This window comes from Telmatherina bonti (genome assembly GCF_933228915.1).
Source record: "Telmatherina bonti genome assembly, chromosome: 15".
Lineage (NCBI taxonomy): Eukaryota > Metazoa > Chordata > Actinopteri > Atheriniformes > Telmatherinidae > Telmatherina > Telmatherina bonti.
The window spans coordinates 8,116,494-8,132,753 of record NC_136613.1 but is presented as its reverse complement, the minus strand read 5'-3'; the positions used below and the strand labels follow the sequence as shown (position 1 = coordinate 8,132,753).

Here is a 16,260-nt window from a genome sequence, read left to right as displayed (position 1 = left end):
TAAATACAAATTCTGCCCCATTCAGAAAAAAAAACCTGTCGACCGTCCACTCACCTGAGCGAGGCTTCAGTCCGAACGGCGGGCTGGAGAAGGACGGCGGTCCGCTGGCTGGAAATCTGTCCTCTCGCTGCAGAAACAGAGATGGAAATAAAAAGTCAGTATCTGGACAGAGTACATCACTGAACAGATGATTCATACAGTGTTTGACCTGTGTGTTATGAGGGAGCGGTTTGCAACAACACAGACTAATCAATGACTCCACACACACATTAAGATGAACAGAAAGACAAACACGCTGCTGCTGAATCTGTGTGTTTTCAGGAGAAATTCAGCAAAGTAATAGTGGGGAGCTGCAGGTTCGGAGGTGGATTTTCAGCCTCATTTACAGCAGCAATCCCCAAATATTTCTGATCATCGCGATGTGAAGATGCTGAACAAATGACAGGACCTCATGTGGAGCTGATGATTCATTTTAAATGGCCTTCACACACCGAGACCGATGCCGATGAATGACTGCGAATAATTCGGAGGTAACATATCAACGTTTATGTCTGTCCACAGTCAGTGTGATTTAGAAACTGTGAATGAATTATAAAAATTATAATTATGTAAACTGATGACTTTAAAACAAACTTGCAAGGCTGCAAAAACAAAGATGAGAAGCGACAACGATGATGTGCTGCAAAAGAAAATAGAGGAGCTTGGTCGATCGTGTTGCTTCACGATCTTTAGAACGTCCGTTGGCAGCTGTTCACCACACGTCGTCGCTGTGATCACCGTCACTATAACTTTCTCCGAACAAACACGAGTGCTGTACCACAAAGACAATCAGACGCCTGGCTGGTGACGCAAAGCCTGAATAAAGCAGCTGTGAAACTTGCATATCTCCAGTCCAGCTCTGGTGATGCTGTCTCGTCGCTAAACTCGGATCAGTTGCAGGGGAGGTGTATCCATGGCGACCGAGATCGTGTTCACACTGCACTTTGGTCAAATGAGCCAACCATTAGAATAATATATACATATTCTCACCAAAGGTGGTGCTGCACTAGTATTTAGCAAAGACGAGGACAAGAAGAAGGAAACTTTGTTGTGAGTTAAACATGGAGACGAAACTATGGCTGTTTTGGTTTTTATTGCATCTTCTGGAAGTATCCTGCAGAAATACACTGCAACAATGGACGCCAGACGAGGCAGAGGACCTTAACGCCATCGCTGTGTATTTACCCACAATGCAATGCTACGCCAGGTGCAAGAAGTGACTTGTTTTGTAGTCCGCTTCCTGTATTTGGGTCCACTTGAAACGTTGTGTTTGTTGGCGGACCGGATGCACTCCTTTGATCTGAATCAGAATTCGTTGAGGGAAATGGGAACGCGCCAAGCGGCTTCCGATTCGGCCTTTCTTCGCAAACGGACGAGGATCCGAATCAAACATGCTGATGTGGACGTGCCATAAAAGTAGCAGAAAAGCCCAGTCAGGCTGCTGAAGGTCCAGAACCACAACCTCAGCTACACATTGTCTGAAAGTCATAAATTCATCTGGAGACGATATTTAATCCACAAAAACAAAGACACTAATAACAAAAACACGACAATCTTATTTTCATTCAGCTGTAGAAATGATCACAGGAAAACTCGTTATCACTCAGACAAACAAGAGATAAACAGCTAAAACCAGACATCAGCTGAAACTGCAGATGAAACAGAACGCACTGACATGCAGGACAGCGACTTGCTTCTACAGCCCGCTGACGTAAACCTCATCCCACCGGACTCTGCTCCAGCTGAAGAACTCAGCGTGACTACTGAAAGACTGGAGACGTAGGGAGATAAAGAAACATGTCCCCACCCTGCTTACATGTCTAACAAGTTTCCAGATGAGAAGCAGCACATGTGATAAGCGCAGCCAGACAGCGGGACACAGACACACGGGTGGGTTCACTGGGAACACGACTGAGGACAGCCACCTCTGATGAGGCAGAGCCTGCATCCAGAGGTCTGCTGCTTTTACCTGGACTGACATACGCCACTCATACTCCCGGCATGCAAGCTGGGCCTCAACCCTGGCCTTCTCTAGAATCATCTGTCTCTTCTTCTGGAACTCATAGCCTCTCTCCTCCATGTGCTGCTACAGAACGCATCAAACATTCAGGCTACAAGCGTTTTCCATTCCTCACATAATTACAGGCTTTACTTCGCGTCTCTGAGGTCACAGAGAAAATGCCTCCGCGCCACGTAACGCTGACACAACACTGCAGCTCTCAGAAGAAGAAAGAAGCTATGAAAGGAGGGGGGCTGCTTCTGCAGACTGGGCAACACTGGAAACAATGGAATCAGAATCACTACAGAACAGCTGGAGGCTTTACGGGAAAATTAAGAGAATAATTATTTTCGTGATATAATAACTATACATATCATACAGGTATATTTTACATATACAAGTACAGAGCTACCAGAGATCTGAGGTTTTATTTCTTACTGACATATTAACATTTATAAAAAGTTCAATTTAAGTCCACTTTTATCACAACAGAATACACAGTTCATCTCAATCAGTAGAAACTATAAAAACCTGAAGATTTGTTATTTCTCTGTGTGATAATGAGCTCTGAGTCACAATGAATTCAACTGTAACTTTATTTATTCTCTAACTACTAAACAACATGATGTGTAAGTTTGTTTGGTCTGATGGGAAAGTTTAAACTGAGATAATATCTATACTCTTTACCTCACCTCCCAAATCTAAAGTATTTCTATCAGTGGCCTCACACAGCATGCCTGCGCATGTGTGTGTGTGTGATGCTTTTCCTTTCAGCAGATTACAGCAGCCACTGCACCTGAAGCTCCAGCCTGGTTACAGCAACGTGCCTCGGATATTTTCAGCAAAATATGCATTTTATCAAACAAAGTAAACACGATGGGAGTAGTTCATTAGCTGGTCATCATATCGACTTCTTGTCAGCCAAAAACATCGTCCACTGAGGTGTTCCCAACCTCATCTTACCTGCTGTTTATGACAGATGAATATTAATTACCTGATGCACTGAGAAGTACCTCACTATTTCTCCAATGTATTAATGTATAAATATATGACAATATTGCCGTCTCTAACTTATTTCTCCTTTTTTCTGCAGGTCTTCCTGAATAAGTGCAGTTGTACATGTTGTTCTGTCTTTCCTTTCGTCTCCACCCCAACTAGTGGAGGAAGATGGCTGCCCTCCCTGAGCCGGGTTCTGTCGGAGGTTTTCTTCCTGTTAAAGGGGAGTTTTTTCCTTCCCACTGTCGCCGCGTGCAGCTCAGGATGGGGGATTGGATCCAAGTCATGACTCAATGCAATCAGTTGGTTTCTACATCTTATAGGATATGTATGAATTGGCTTGAAATGATGTGAATGTAAAGTGCCCTGTGACAACATTGTTGTGAAATAAAGTTGAACTGAATTTAAAATATTTATTTCATCGGAATTTTGCGAAGACAGCAGGGAAAATATTTCTTAGCTTTTCGAGTCACATCAACCATGGAGTGATGTGTTAGAACTGATGTCGCCAAATCAGAGAAATAACAAAGACCCTTCTTAAATGTTTGCCTACCAGTAAAAAAGGTCATTTGTCATTAATTAAACTTGTAATTTAATAACACATCAAATATAGACAGAGTGGAACCTACATGTTCAAAAAACTATCTAATTATGATTATAGTTATTTTATTAGTTAATTTATTTAGAAAATATTGAAAATCTTCATGTGCAATCTTCCCATCATGTGCAATAACTGAAGAGATGTCAACAAAAAGAGGAGATCTATTCTGTAAATATTGTCATTTTAACGCACGTTTACTTGTATGTTAAACAAGTAGAAGTCCTGGATAAAAAGCGTAATCTGCGACAGTGAAATGTTCACGCTGCTATGCTGATGACTGACCGCTGTTTCCCAGCAGGCTAAGTCACAAACGTTCAGCATACTGGAAGTGTGTATTGGCAAGAATCTGACAATTCTATGTATCACAATACTGGGGAAACGATACAATATACTGCAAAATATTTCGATACTATAAGCAAGAAGATATGCTGCAGTTTTTCCTGACCAGAAATAATAAACAATGTAAGCCGTTAAATGCCTGACATCAACTTTCTCACTAAGAACAGAGGCATCGGCATCAACTCCAGAATAAATCAGAACATTTAATCTTTATGTACAAGATGAATGAAGAAATTTAAACCTGCCTCATCAGTAAAGATCTCAAATTGTTATAGAAAATATATCATTTTTTTTGTGTCATAAAAAAAGAGAAAGCATCCTTGGTGAAAATGACAAAACCTTTCTATTAATCTTTTAACATTTACAAATATATATGTAAAAAAATAAAAGCACTGAGGAGCGTTGACAAAAAGAAAGTTTAAATGCAACGTAAACGTGAACCAAGATAATTAATGTTTGCATTTACAGTAAATTGTTCATAAATAAATCCATACAACTGATACATCGTCACACAAAATATCACAATATTTGCATATATTGATAATTTCTTACATCTTACAGCATACTGTACCTTTGGTGTTGAGGCGCCGTCATCGCTGTCCTGTCCACTGAGGAAGATGAGGACGATGAAGAGGAGGATGGAAGAAGAGAGACGTGAACCATGAAGCGCGACAGTCACGTTTGTCAGAAACATCTTTCAATCTAAAGCATGACCCCCGAAATGAGCAACTTTTTCTTTAAAAATCCTTTAAAAAGTTCACTACTTTTCTACGTGTAAAACTTTACAGAAATAATTTTTTTCTGATGCAAATTGTTGAACATACTGGTGTTCACATAAAACCATAAAAATAAAGTTGAATTTGATGGAAGATGTTAATCAGTCCCTCCAGGACTTCACAGCAGCCTTCTGTGATTGGTTACAGCATGAAAAGCCTGATTCTGCTGCTGCTTTCGTGACAAGTTGCAGAAAAAATAGCTGTTAGTTTTATTTCCTAAAAAAGCATCTGAAGTTTATTCATAAGAATTCATCAAAAACTCAAATCCAAACCGACCCGCGCTTCACAAAGATACTTATTCAAGCCGTGTCTGTAGATGTCGACTAAAATCCCTGCTCATCAGTATACTGCTGGTTCTTCTAGAAAAGTCTATGATTAACTTAATTATGTCATTAAATTAATACAATAAAATATACAGAATGCCTAAAGGAAACAATCCTGTCCAACCATGTCTCATGAATCTCCAGTTTCAGCTTCTATATTCCACATATGCTCACTTTTTTTGCAGCAAATACTGCAATTCAAATGTATTTATAGAGCATATTTAAAACAGTCCCTGCTGACCGAAGTGCTTCACAAAACAGAAAATAAAGATAAAATGATCACAAGTATGATAAAAAATAAAAAAATATAAAAATATATATATAAAATAAATATATAAAATAAATAAAATATATAAAAAATAAAACATACTAATAAGAGAAATAAAATAAAATGCAAGTATGAAACCGTATAAAAAGCCGTTTTTGTGTTGTGATGCACCTCAAGGTTGCAGTTCTCCGACCACATCCAACCATTTTCTGAAAGCAGCAGACACAGCATGAAGGAGACTAATCTATTCCAGTAAAACTAGTTACTGAGGAGAACATTTTTTGTTTTTAACGACATATGATTTATGCTTCCGTCCAACGAGAGCAACGTCTCTCAAAGTGTTTTTGGAAGTCATCTGAGGGAGGCTGAGTATTTCCTGTCCAGATGTGGGAAATGGGAGGGGTGGGTTTTAAACCCGGGTCGTTCTGTTGTCGGTCCTAAACTGTTTTTCACCTAAACTCCACACAGATATGAAGACTCTTACTTGAACGACTCTTCCACAGTGACCATCTCCACCGGGTAGAGCTGGACTCCAGACACATCGTCCTGCTCCGTCTTCACCCTGAGGCAGTAACAAGTGACATGAGACAACATCACATGTGTTTACACATCTGGTAAGTGCTTCCAGACTTTTACATCTTGTTAAACTCGTCACACGTTTAGTCAAACTTCGCTTGAACTCGTTTTAAAAACAGGAACTAAATCAGATGTTTTGGCTCCTTTTGTTATGTAAAAAAAAATCTACATTCATACGAGCTTCATTTTCCAAACATCAGTGTCCAGATAAGAACGCAGGAATCCTGCAAACAAAACAAGTCAACGAGCTTAAACAAAGCAAATAGTTTGTTTTGGACATTGCAGAAGTCTCCGCTGTCCTGAAGGTTTTCTATGTATCCCTGCTCCAACACACCTGGCTTCATTACTTGGATCCAACAGCCAATGCAGTTCAGCACAGTGACGGATCAGTTTGAGTCAGGTGTGTTGGAGAAGGAAGACATGGAAAACCTCCAGGATTGTGGCCACCGGGGACCGGAGCCGGAACGGAGCAGGACTGGAGCCGGACCGGAGCCGGACCGGAGTTTAGCCGGAGCTGGACCGGAGCCGCATCCACGCAGCCAGACATGTAGAAACTGGATTCCCACTGATTCCCGGCAGGGTTGTGCTGTGCTACTCGCCTGCTGGGGTCCTGCAGCAGCTCCACCGCCTCTTTCAGCTGGTTTATCATGTCGATGTGGAGCTCTCTGCTCACCGAATCCTTCGACCTAAACACCGTGGACAAGACGCACATTGTAACACGGCACACAGAGACTAAAGGCCTTCACCTGCCAATATTTCATCCAAACAATCCACACACATTTTTCTATTGAATCAAAGTTGATGTTCACATCAGCAACAAGATTAATTTGTTCAAACTGATTGTTTCTCTATGTTTCTCGGCTTCTGCGAGCTAGCAGCTAGCTGCTGAAGCACATCGTAGTTCCAGCTTCAGCTCCTGGACTAAACCAGTCCTTCTCTCTTTCCTAGAACAGGATGAACCCAGGCTCTGTGTTTCATCAGCAACATATCATCGCTGCTTGACGTGGAGTCCATCTGTGTTTTTGCAGCTTTGTGAGTCCGTTTTAGAATCCACGTCATTTATTCACAATTTTGCAAAAAAGACAAAAACGTTGATATTTTACATCTGAATTATTTGCAGTGTCATGTTGTGTATTTGTATCAGTTCCCGGTACGTAAAGGCAGTAAAACTGCATGAAATACTGCAGTGTATCCACTGTTTAGCAGTCCTCCAGAACAAGCCACCTGCCTGGAAAAGGCTCCTTTCACACTGCAGATTTTTCACCTCCTCGTTCCACTTCGGCTCCTTTCCAAATGCCCCCGCTACTATCATCATCATCATAACAGCTCCATGTTTCTTGTATATTTTAAAGGCCATTTAAATGTTTTATTCTGTTTGAGCATTAGATGTATAAAAACTATTTTGAGGTTTTCTCAGCAGAAAGAAAACCCTTTAACAAGCAGATAACACAATGAGTTTTTCCATATAAACCACTGTTGTGTGTTGCATTGAAGTGTTAAAATCTCTGTAGGAAATAGCCAAATAATTTCATATTTATCAATAAACTTTAAGTAAATGATCTAATAAGTCATACAGGAATGACTGCTTCAGAAAATGAAACTTGTTTTTTGATGCAGAGTTTCCAGGAGCCTTGACGTTTGCAGTTTGCTGCTTCTCCAACCAGAAGAGAGCAGAAACCCTGCAACAGCTGCAAACTGAATCACTTTTCAACTAAAAGCCTCTGAAGCCAAGGCTGGATTTGACTTCACTATTAAAAGAATGTTATTTTTCTTCTTTAAATGGCTTAAAAGCTCATCTTTTATTTGTGTAGCTCTCAAAATATTTCCCAAAATAACAATTTTATCTCTCTTACAGGGTATCTGCACAATTAATGAAGCCAGATTTAAGACTTTTTAAGACCTTTTTTTTTTTTTAATGCCGCTTAGATTAAATTTAAGACCTTACATTCACAAAATGTAAAGCGTGGAACCACCTTACAAATAATCCAAGCACTTATGAGAAATGGCGGGCATCTGTTGGTGGGTTTTGGCAGCAGCTTTGTGCTTCTCAGTGTGCAAATGCAACTCCACAGCTTTAACTCCCATTGAGCAGAGTTTAAAAATCTTCTTGCACAGCGTACAGCGGGCCTCGTAGTCTTAGCTGTTGCCTGGAACCATTGCTAACCATTTAATAAATTTAGGATCCAGCCAGTGAACATTAAATTTGCACTTCCCCATGATTCACGCACTAATGAAGTAGAAACCGCTAATGTGCGAGTGGTTCCGCAGATTTCAATGTTATACAAAAATACAAAACAGTAATCAAAAAGTCCTTTAGAGATAAATAAAATATATAAATTCTTTATACTTGATGTGTGGTATTTTTTGAGGCCTTGGGACTCTGGATTTAAGGATTGCTTGTCATTTTTAATGATATTTAAGGCCTTAATTTTGAAAAATCTCTTAAGACTTTATCAGACTTTTTAAGGATGCACGGATACCCTGCTCTTAGATGAAAAGAACAATGTAAAGGCATTCATTTAAATGGAAGTTGTTTTTTGTGAAGGAAATGAGTAAGTTAAATGATGAGGAGCTCCTGAAACCTTCTAACCTGCTGAGATGAGAAGCGAAATGTTTCTTTCTGGCTGGAAAAAGAAATGAACGTTCTACAGGCAAAGAAAGGACGAGCTTACGTTTGTTCAGTCTGCCAGTGAGAATCTTCTTCTATCCTGAGAGGCTCGCCGAAGTCTGCTGCCGTCCGGCCCTGAAAACAAACACGCATCAGAACCAGCTGCAGACGTCACGGGACCCACAGCCTCCACCAGCCATTGGTCCGAATCCAGAGACATTACCAGCATCTCCTTTGTCTTTAAAGACTCCGTGGCAAAGTTTTCCTTTCCTTTATCTCATCCTTCCATCCTTCACTTGCTTCTTAGAGATGAATGAAAAGTACATTTTGTGTCATTATTTAAAGACTAGTAATCTCATTACATTCACAGAAATCTGTCTCCATAAACAGCAGCAGAGATTACTAAACGTGTTTATATAACTTAAACAGTAGAGTTAACCGCATTTTGTGTCATTATTTAATGACTAGTCTGGTAAGTCCTCATTACATATGACTAAACCTGCTTATGTAACTTCAACAGTAGAGTTTACCACATTTCCAAAACACACTGATGCATGTATGACATGCATGTGTGCAGAAAGTGAACCTATAAACACACATTTGGCCTTTTAATTGAAAAATACACATCTGTTTTTTTTTCTTTTTTTAATTAACTCAAACTTGTAGATTTTCTCTGAGCTTCACTGATGCCAACAGGCTGAACGATGGAAACAGGACTCATGTATTAAATTAAAAGTGAGACTGTACTCCTATCCATCCTGCTCTGCAGCTCTTTGTTGTGTGTTTAGCCCTTATTTGGTCACAGCTGAGCCTCCACACACAGACTCGCTGTGACGTAACAACAACAGGACAGTCTATTGGTAATATAAAAAGCTGCTCTTTGCTTTGGATTCATGAGGGACAGTTTGTCCATCTGGGCTTCAAGGACAAAAATATCAGCCATCATGGGAAGAGAGCATGTGACATGTGACACACAGAGGATGTTTCCATCTGTCAGGGAATTATTAGCAACTAAAAGTGTGTAAATAAACACAAAACTGCTGAAAACAGCTGCCAGCAACAAGACAAAAACCCCTGGATATAAAATGGAAAACATAAAAGGCCTTTTTTTTTTTTTTTTACTCAGGAACTAATGCTCACTTCCCTGTTTCCTTGGTTACTGATGCTGTCTGAACCGGCATGCCCGTACCCATGCACACAGAGGTACAATAATCTCAGATAAATAAGGAAATATCAATAAAAGTATAAGAAAGACTATGAAGAAAAAAATATAGCAATCTATCTGTCTATCTGTTTATTGTTTAACATTATGCTTTTCATAACCCAGAAATCACATTGTTGACCAGCAGTTCTTTTACTTTTTATCTTGGTTGATTCAAATCATCTCCTGGCTTGACTTCATGAATAAATGATTAAAATTAATTCATGTTTGAGTTAATATCAGGTTTCCTACAAAACTTAAGTTGTCCAAATATTAATGAGAAAACTTTAAAGATCATTCTTTTAAAAAAGTAACTTAGTTACTTTTAGCCGCAATATAGTTATTTTTTGGTGTAATCAATGAAGTAACTAGAAACTAGTGACTTTTTTAAGTAACTACCACAATACTGTTTAGGCACCAGATCGGAAAAACAACAGATTGGTTTTGCACTATTCTAGGTTCTGTGTACTGGCCCTATTGGTGACCTCTGGTACCAAGTGCTCTGGCAGCACGTATGTAGCAGAACACCAACGGGTACGCAGCAGAACACTAACGGGTACGTAGCAGAACACCGATGGGTACGTAGCAGAACACCGATGGGTACGTAGCAGAACACTGACGGGTACGTAGCAGAACACCGACGGGTACGTAGCAGAACACCGACGGGTACGTAGCAGAACACCGATGGGTACGTAGCAGAACACTGACGGGTACGTAGCAGAACACCGACGGGTACGTAGCAGAATACTGAAGGGTACGTAGCAGAACACCGATGGGTACGTAGCAGAACACCGATGGGTACGTAGCAGAACACTGACGGGTAAGTAGCAGAACACTGACGGGTACGTAGCAGAATACTGAAGGGTACGTAGCAGAACACCGATGGGTACGTAGCAGAACACCGATGGGTACGTAGCAGAACACTGACGGGTAAGTAGCAGAACACTGACGGGTACGTAGCAGAACACCGACGGGTACGTAGCAGAACACCGACGGGTACGTAGCAGAACACCGACGGGTACGCAGCAGAACACCGACGGGTACGTAGCAGAACACCGACGGGTACGTATGTAGCAGAACACTGACGGGTACGTAGCAGAACACCGACGGGTACGTAGCAGAACACCGACGGGTACGTAGCAGAACACCGATGGGTACGTAGCAGAACACCGACGGGTACGCAGCAGAACACCGACGGGTACGTATGTAGCAGAACACCGACGGGTACGTAGCAGAACACCGACGGGTACGTAGCAGAACACCGACGGGTACGTAGCAGAACACCGACGGGTACGTAGCAGAACACCGACGGGTACGCAGCAGAACACCGACGGGTACGTATGTAGCAGAACACGGACGGGTACGTAGCAGAACACGGACGGGTACGTAGCAGAACACGGACGGGTACGTAGCAGAACACGGACGGGTACGTAGCAGAACACGGACCGGTACGTAGCAGAACACTAACGGGTACGTAGCAGAACACGGACGGGTACGTAGCAGAACACCGATGGGTACGTAGCAGAACACTAACGGGTACGTAGCAGAACACGGACGGGTACGTAGCAGAACACGGACGGGTACGTAGCAGAACACCGATGGGTACGTAGCAGAACACCGACGGGTACGTAGCAGAACACTGAAGGGTACGTAGCAGAACACTGACGGGTACGTAGCAGAACACCGATGGGTACGTAGCAGAACACTGAAGGGTACGTATGTAGCAGAACACCGACGGGTACGTAGCAGAACACTAACGGGTACGTAGCAGAACACCGATGGGTACGTAGCAGAACACTAACGGGTACGTAGCAGAACACTAACGGGTACGTAGCAGAACACCGATGGGTACGTAGCAGAACACTAACGGGTACGTAGCAGAACACCGATGGGTACGTAGCAGAACACTAATGGGTACGTAGCAGAACACCGACGGGTACGTAGCAGAACACTAATGGGTACGTAGCAGAACACCGATGGGTACGTAGCAGAACACTAATGGGTACGTAGCAGAACACCGATGGGTACGTAGCAGAACACTAACGGGTACGTAGCAGAACACGGACGGGTACGTAGCAGAACACTAACGGGTACGTAGCAGAACACGGACGGGTACGTAGCAGAACACCGATGGGTACGTAGCAGAACACTAACGGGTACGTAGCAGAACACTAACGGGTACGTAGCAGAACACTAACGGGTACGTAGCAGAACACTAACGGGTACGTAGCAGAACACTAACGGGTACGTAGCAGAACACTAACGGGTACGTAGCAGAACACTAACGGGTACGTAGCAGAACACTGACGGGTACGTAGCAAAACACCGACGGGTACGTAGCAAAACACTGATGGGTACGTAGCAAAACACCGATGGGTACGTAGCAAAACACCGACGGGTACGTAGCAGAACACCGACGGGTACGTAGCAGAACACCGACGGGTACGTAGCAGAACACCGACGGGTACGTAGCAGAACACCGACGGGTACGTAGCAGAACACCGATGGGTATGTAGCAAAACACCGATGGGTACGTAGCAAAACACCGACGGGTACGTAGCAGAACACCGACGGGTACGTAGCAGAACACCGACGGGTACGTAGCAGAACACCGATGGGTACGTAGCAGAACACCGATGGGTACGTAGCAAAACACTGATGGGTACGTAGCAGAACACCGACGGGTACGTATGTAGCAGAACACGGACGGGTACGTAGCAGAACACCGATGGGTACGTAGCAGAACACCGACGGGTACGTAGAAAGAACTTTTTTTTCTGTAACTCTGGATTCAAATCATCCTGAATAAAGATTTCAGATTTCTACGTGGACATTTCAGCGTGTTCGCTGCATCAATGTGACGTCTTCCAACTGGAAGCGCTTCACATTCACACATTTCCAGTCTTTAGACTTCTTCTGCAGCCTCGTCTCTGCTATAAATTCAGTATATTCCTGGAGTTCAGCTTGTCGCTCATGCAACCTGAATCCCAGATCCTCCAGCAGTGGACATCTCTACATCCTCTGCTGACAAAAGAACATCTCAGCCTAAAAGCAAAGGCAACTTGCTGTAACCGTAACCTAAAGTGACAGCGGAGGCTGCAGTTAAACCAAAACCAACAGCAGCGCGGTGAACGCAGCACTTTCTTTAACTTCCATCTCAGAGCAGCATTATTCATGAAGCAAACCATTTACTGCATCAAACTTTCACGCTCCGCAGCGCGGCGTCTTGCCTTGATGTAGTCGATGAAGCGAGAGCTGAGAGCCGAGTCTCTGTAGCTGAACTGGTCCTTCAGGGCTTCCGTAGGGCTCTCCTCGATCAGCCGCACCGAGTCGGAGTTTGGATCCGCTGAAATGGAGGAAAATGTGATCTGTGAATGTGTTGAGTCTTTCAGCGAATACATAAAAGCCTTAAAGAGGTCTGCTCGTCTTTTGCTTCAGGTCTGAGTGGAGTCGAACCCACCGGTGTCCCACCTTTTGGTTCCTCCCCGCAGATGATGCAGGAACATGGCGCCTCCACCATGTATGTAATCAGTAAGAGGTTTTAGGTCCTGTTTCTGCTTTTCCTCCTGGATGACACGACAACCCACGGAAGGGATGCCCTACAATAATCGCCATGTGGTCGGTGTGTATGCACACGGTGAGTGACGTAAACACTTTTAAATAAATTGTATGACTCCCACAAGTCCAACATATGTAATAATTTACATTTCATATTGACATTTTTATTCACAACCATCAAGAAATCCCCAGAAATGTGTCCAGAGCATAGACTGTATATAAAAAGATGGACGGAGCCTCCGTGACGTCACCCGTAGGTTTCTGAAGAGCTGAATTAAAGCTCGGTGGGCGGTTCTTACCGTCGCCATGTTGGCAGCGTCATGTGTGTTGTCTCGCCCGGAAAATACGAATATGGGCAAAGAGGTGGAGCTGAGCGGGTAGCTGTGAGTCATGGCGGACGATTGACATCGAGCAAACTCCGAGCTTTCTGTAGCTAAAAGCGAACCGAGCTAACCCCGGAGATAATGGGAGCTACCCAGCTAACGGAGGTAAGCGGGCTAAAGCTAAGTCACGTTATTAACCGGCTAAAAACCGCGGTTGTTTTACGTTCTTCTTACTTGAAGCCAGAGATCGGGTACCTGTCAATCAAAAGGACACGCCCCTAACTTTGCCAAACTTTGAGATTAAGCTACTTTTAAACGGGCGAGTTAGAAAAAAATTCACTCCCCCCCACAGTTGTCATAAAGGTAAACCTGACCTATTAAACCCAAAATGGATTTTTGAACTATGCTGTAAACATGTTTATTTCTGCTGTGAAGTTGGTCTTTTTAACATGGGAGTCTATGGGGATTTGCTCTGTTTTGCAGCCCCTAGTGGATGAAGGGGGAACTGCAGGTTAATACACCTCTGCATAGACTTCACTTTGAACCACCGGAGGTTACCGCTTGGTCCAGAGGCTGCTGTGTTACCAGCACAGTTCCAGTCCGTCCTCATAACGCCGCTGCTCAGATGTTCTTCAGTTCCGCATTTAGAACACATTCACATCAGTCAAGTCTGTTTGCTTGGAAAGTCCGCTTTGTTTCAGGAAACACGGAGGCGCCTAATGAATTCTGATTCGGATCAAAGCAGCAGACCATCGTGATGTGAATCCACCCTGAAACTGTTACTTCATAAATCCCAGTTGTCTCTAAAATTCAGCTCTCAGGTTACATTTTTAAACATTTTCAAGCTCAATTCGGGAGCAGAAATAAAGTAATGATGCCGTTTTGCAACAAACAATGATCTGTTTCAGATCTACAATCTTTAGGATGAATGATCAACTCATCAGCTCATTTTCTGAGTTATTATCGATAATAATAATAATAACAGAAATGTAGATAATAACAGGTTAATAAGCAGAAGGGGAAAAACAGTGTGATGCTATGATGTAACAAGATAAAAATGACAAAACCCTGTGAGTGAATCTTTACATCAAGCAGTTTGCAGAAACACTGTAAAGTACAAAAATGAACGAGAGGATCCTCTTTTCTTTCCCCCGTCTCAACTACACCCCCCCCCCCCCCCCCCCCAGCAGCTCTAACCTCATTAAGGCTGATTGAAGTCTATTTAAACTGTGTGTCTGGGGAGCGGCTGCTGTTCTTTATTTGAGCTCAACATACCAGATCAGTGCAGCGCTGATGCTGAGCCCAACATGGCGACAACGCTCATCCCAACGTGACCGTGTGAGCCCACTCAACCAGTCCCATCCCAGTAAGGTCCAGTACAAATTAAAGCCAAAAACTGGCAGAGAAGTTAAACTTATCAGTCTGAGACAGACACAGCTGCGTTTGACAGTGAGGTGTCATGACATTAACAGACCCTGTTTGCACTACAGAACACATTTAAGATTAAAGACGAAGGTGACAAGCCGGATTCCACCTGGCTGCTGAAGTGGAAACCCTGACTGGTGAGCGACGGTTAGGAGACGTGTGAGCGACCGTTAGGAGACGTGTGAGCGGCGGTTAGGAGACGTGTGAGCGACCGTTAGGAGACGTGTGAGCGGCGGTTAGGAGACGTGTGAGCGGCGGTTAGGAGACGTGTGAGCGACCGTTAGGAGACGTGTGAGCGGCGGTTAGGAGACGTGTGAGCGGCGGTTAGGAGACGTGTGAGCGGCGGTTAGGAGACGTGTGAGCGACCGTTAGGAGACGTGTGAGCGGCGGTTAGGAGACGTGTGAGCGGCGGTTAGGAGACGTGTGAGCGACCGTTAGGAGACGTGTGAGCGACCGTTAGGAGACGTGTGAGCGACCGTTAGGAGACGTGTGAGCGGCGGTTAGGAGACGTGTGAGCGGCGGTTAGGAGACGTGTGAGCGACCGTTAGGAGACGTGTGAGCGACGGTTAGGAGACGTGTGAGCGGCGGTTAGGAGACGTGTGAGCGGCGGTTAGGAGACGTGTGAGCGACCGTTAGGAGACGTGTGAGCGGCGGTTAGGAGACGTGTGAGCGGCGGTTAGGAGACGTGTGAGCGGCGGTTAGGAGACGTGTGAGCGGCGGTTAGGAGACGTGTGAGCGGCGGTTAGGAGACGTGTGAGCGACGGTTAGGAGACGTGTGAGCGGCGGTTAGGAGACGTGTGAGCGGCGGTTAGGAGACGTGTGAGCGGCGGTTAGGAGACGTGTGAGCGACGGTTAGGAGACGTGTGAGCGACGGTTAGGAGACGTGTGAGCGGCGGTTAGGAGACGTGTGAGCGACCGTTAGGAGACGTGTGAGCGGCGGTTAGGAGACGTGTGAGCGACCGTTAGGAGACGTGTGAGCGGCGGTTAGGAGACGTGTGAGCGACCGTTAGGAGACGTGTGAGCGACGGTTAGGAGACGTGTGAGCGACGGTTAGGAGACGTGTGAGCGGCGGTTAGGAGACGTGTGAGCGACCGTTAGGAGACGTGTGAGCGACGGTTAGGAGACGTGTGAGCGGCGGTTAGGAGACGTGTGAGCGACGGTTAGGAGACGTGTGAGCGACCGTTAGGAGACGTGTGAGCGGCGGTTAGGAGACGTGTGAGCGACCGTT

General features: G+C 44.2%; 1 protein-coding gene across 1 annotated transcript in view; it reads right to left on the bottom strand.

The window, feature by feature from the left end:
* lrch1 (leucine-rich repeats and calponin homology (CH) domain containing 1) overlaps positions 1–16,260 on the bottom strand; it is a gene marked incomplete at its 3' end in the record, with an annotated part of 98,232 nt that overhangs the window by 17,447 nt on the left and 64,525 nt on the right. The window contains exons 9-15 of the mRNA XM_079253792.1: positions 12,957–13,072; positions 8,590–8,660; positions 6,517–6,603; positions 5,826–5,903; positions 4,546–4,582; positions 2,009–2,125; positions 55–127 (exon numbers count right to left, since the gene is read on the bottom strand). Coding sequence (XP_079109918.1) covers positions 55–127; positions 2,009–2,125; positions 4,546–4,582; positions 5,826–5,903; positions 6,517–6,603; positions 8,590–8,660; positions 12,957–13,072 — 579 coding nt within the window. The remainder of the gene's footprint in view (positions 1–54; positions 128–2,008; positions 2,126–4,545; positions 4,583–5,825; positions 5,904–6,516; positions 6,604–8,589; positions 8,661–12,956; positions 13,073–16,260) is intronic.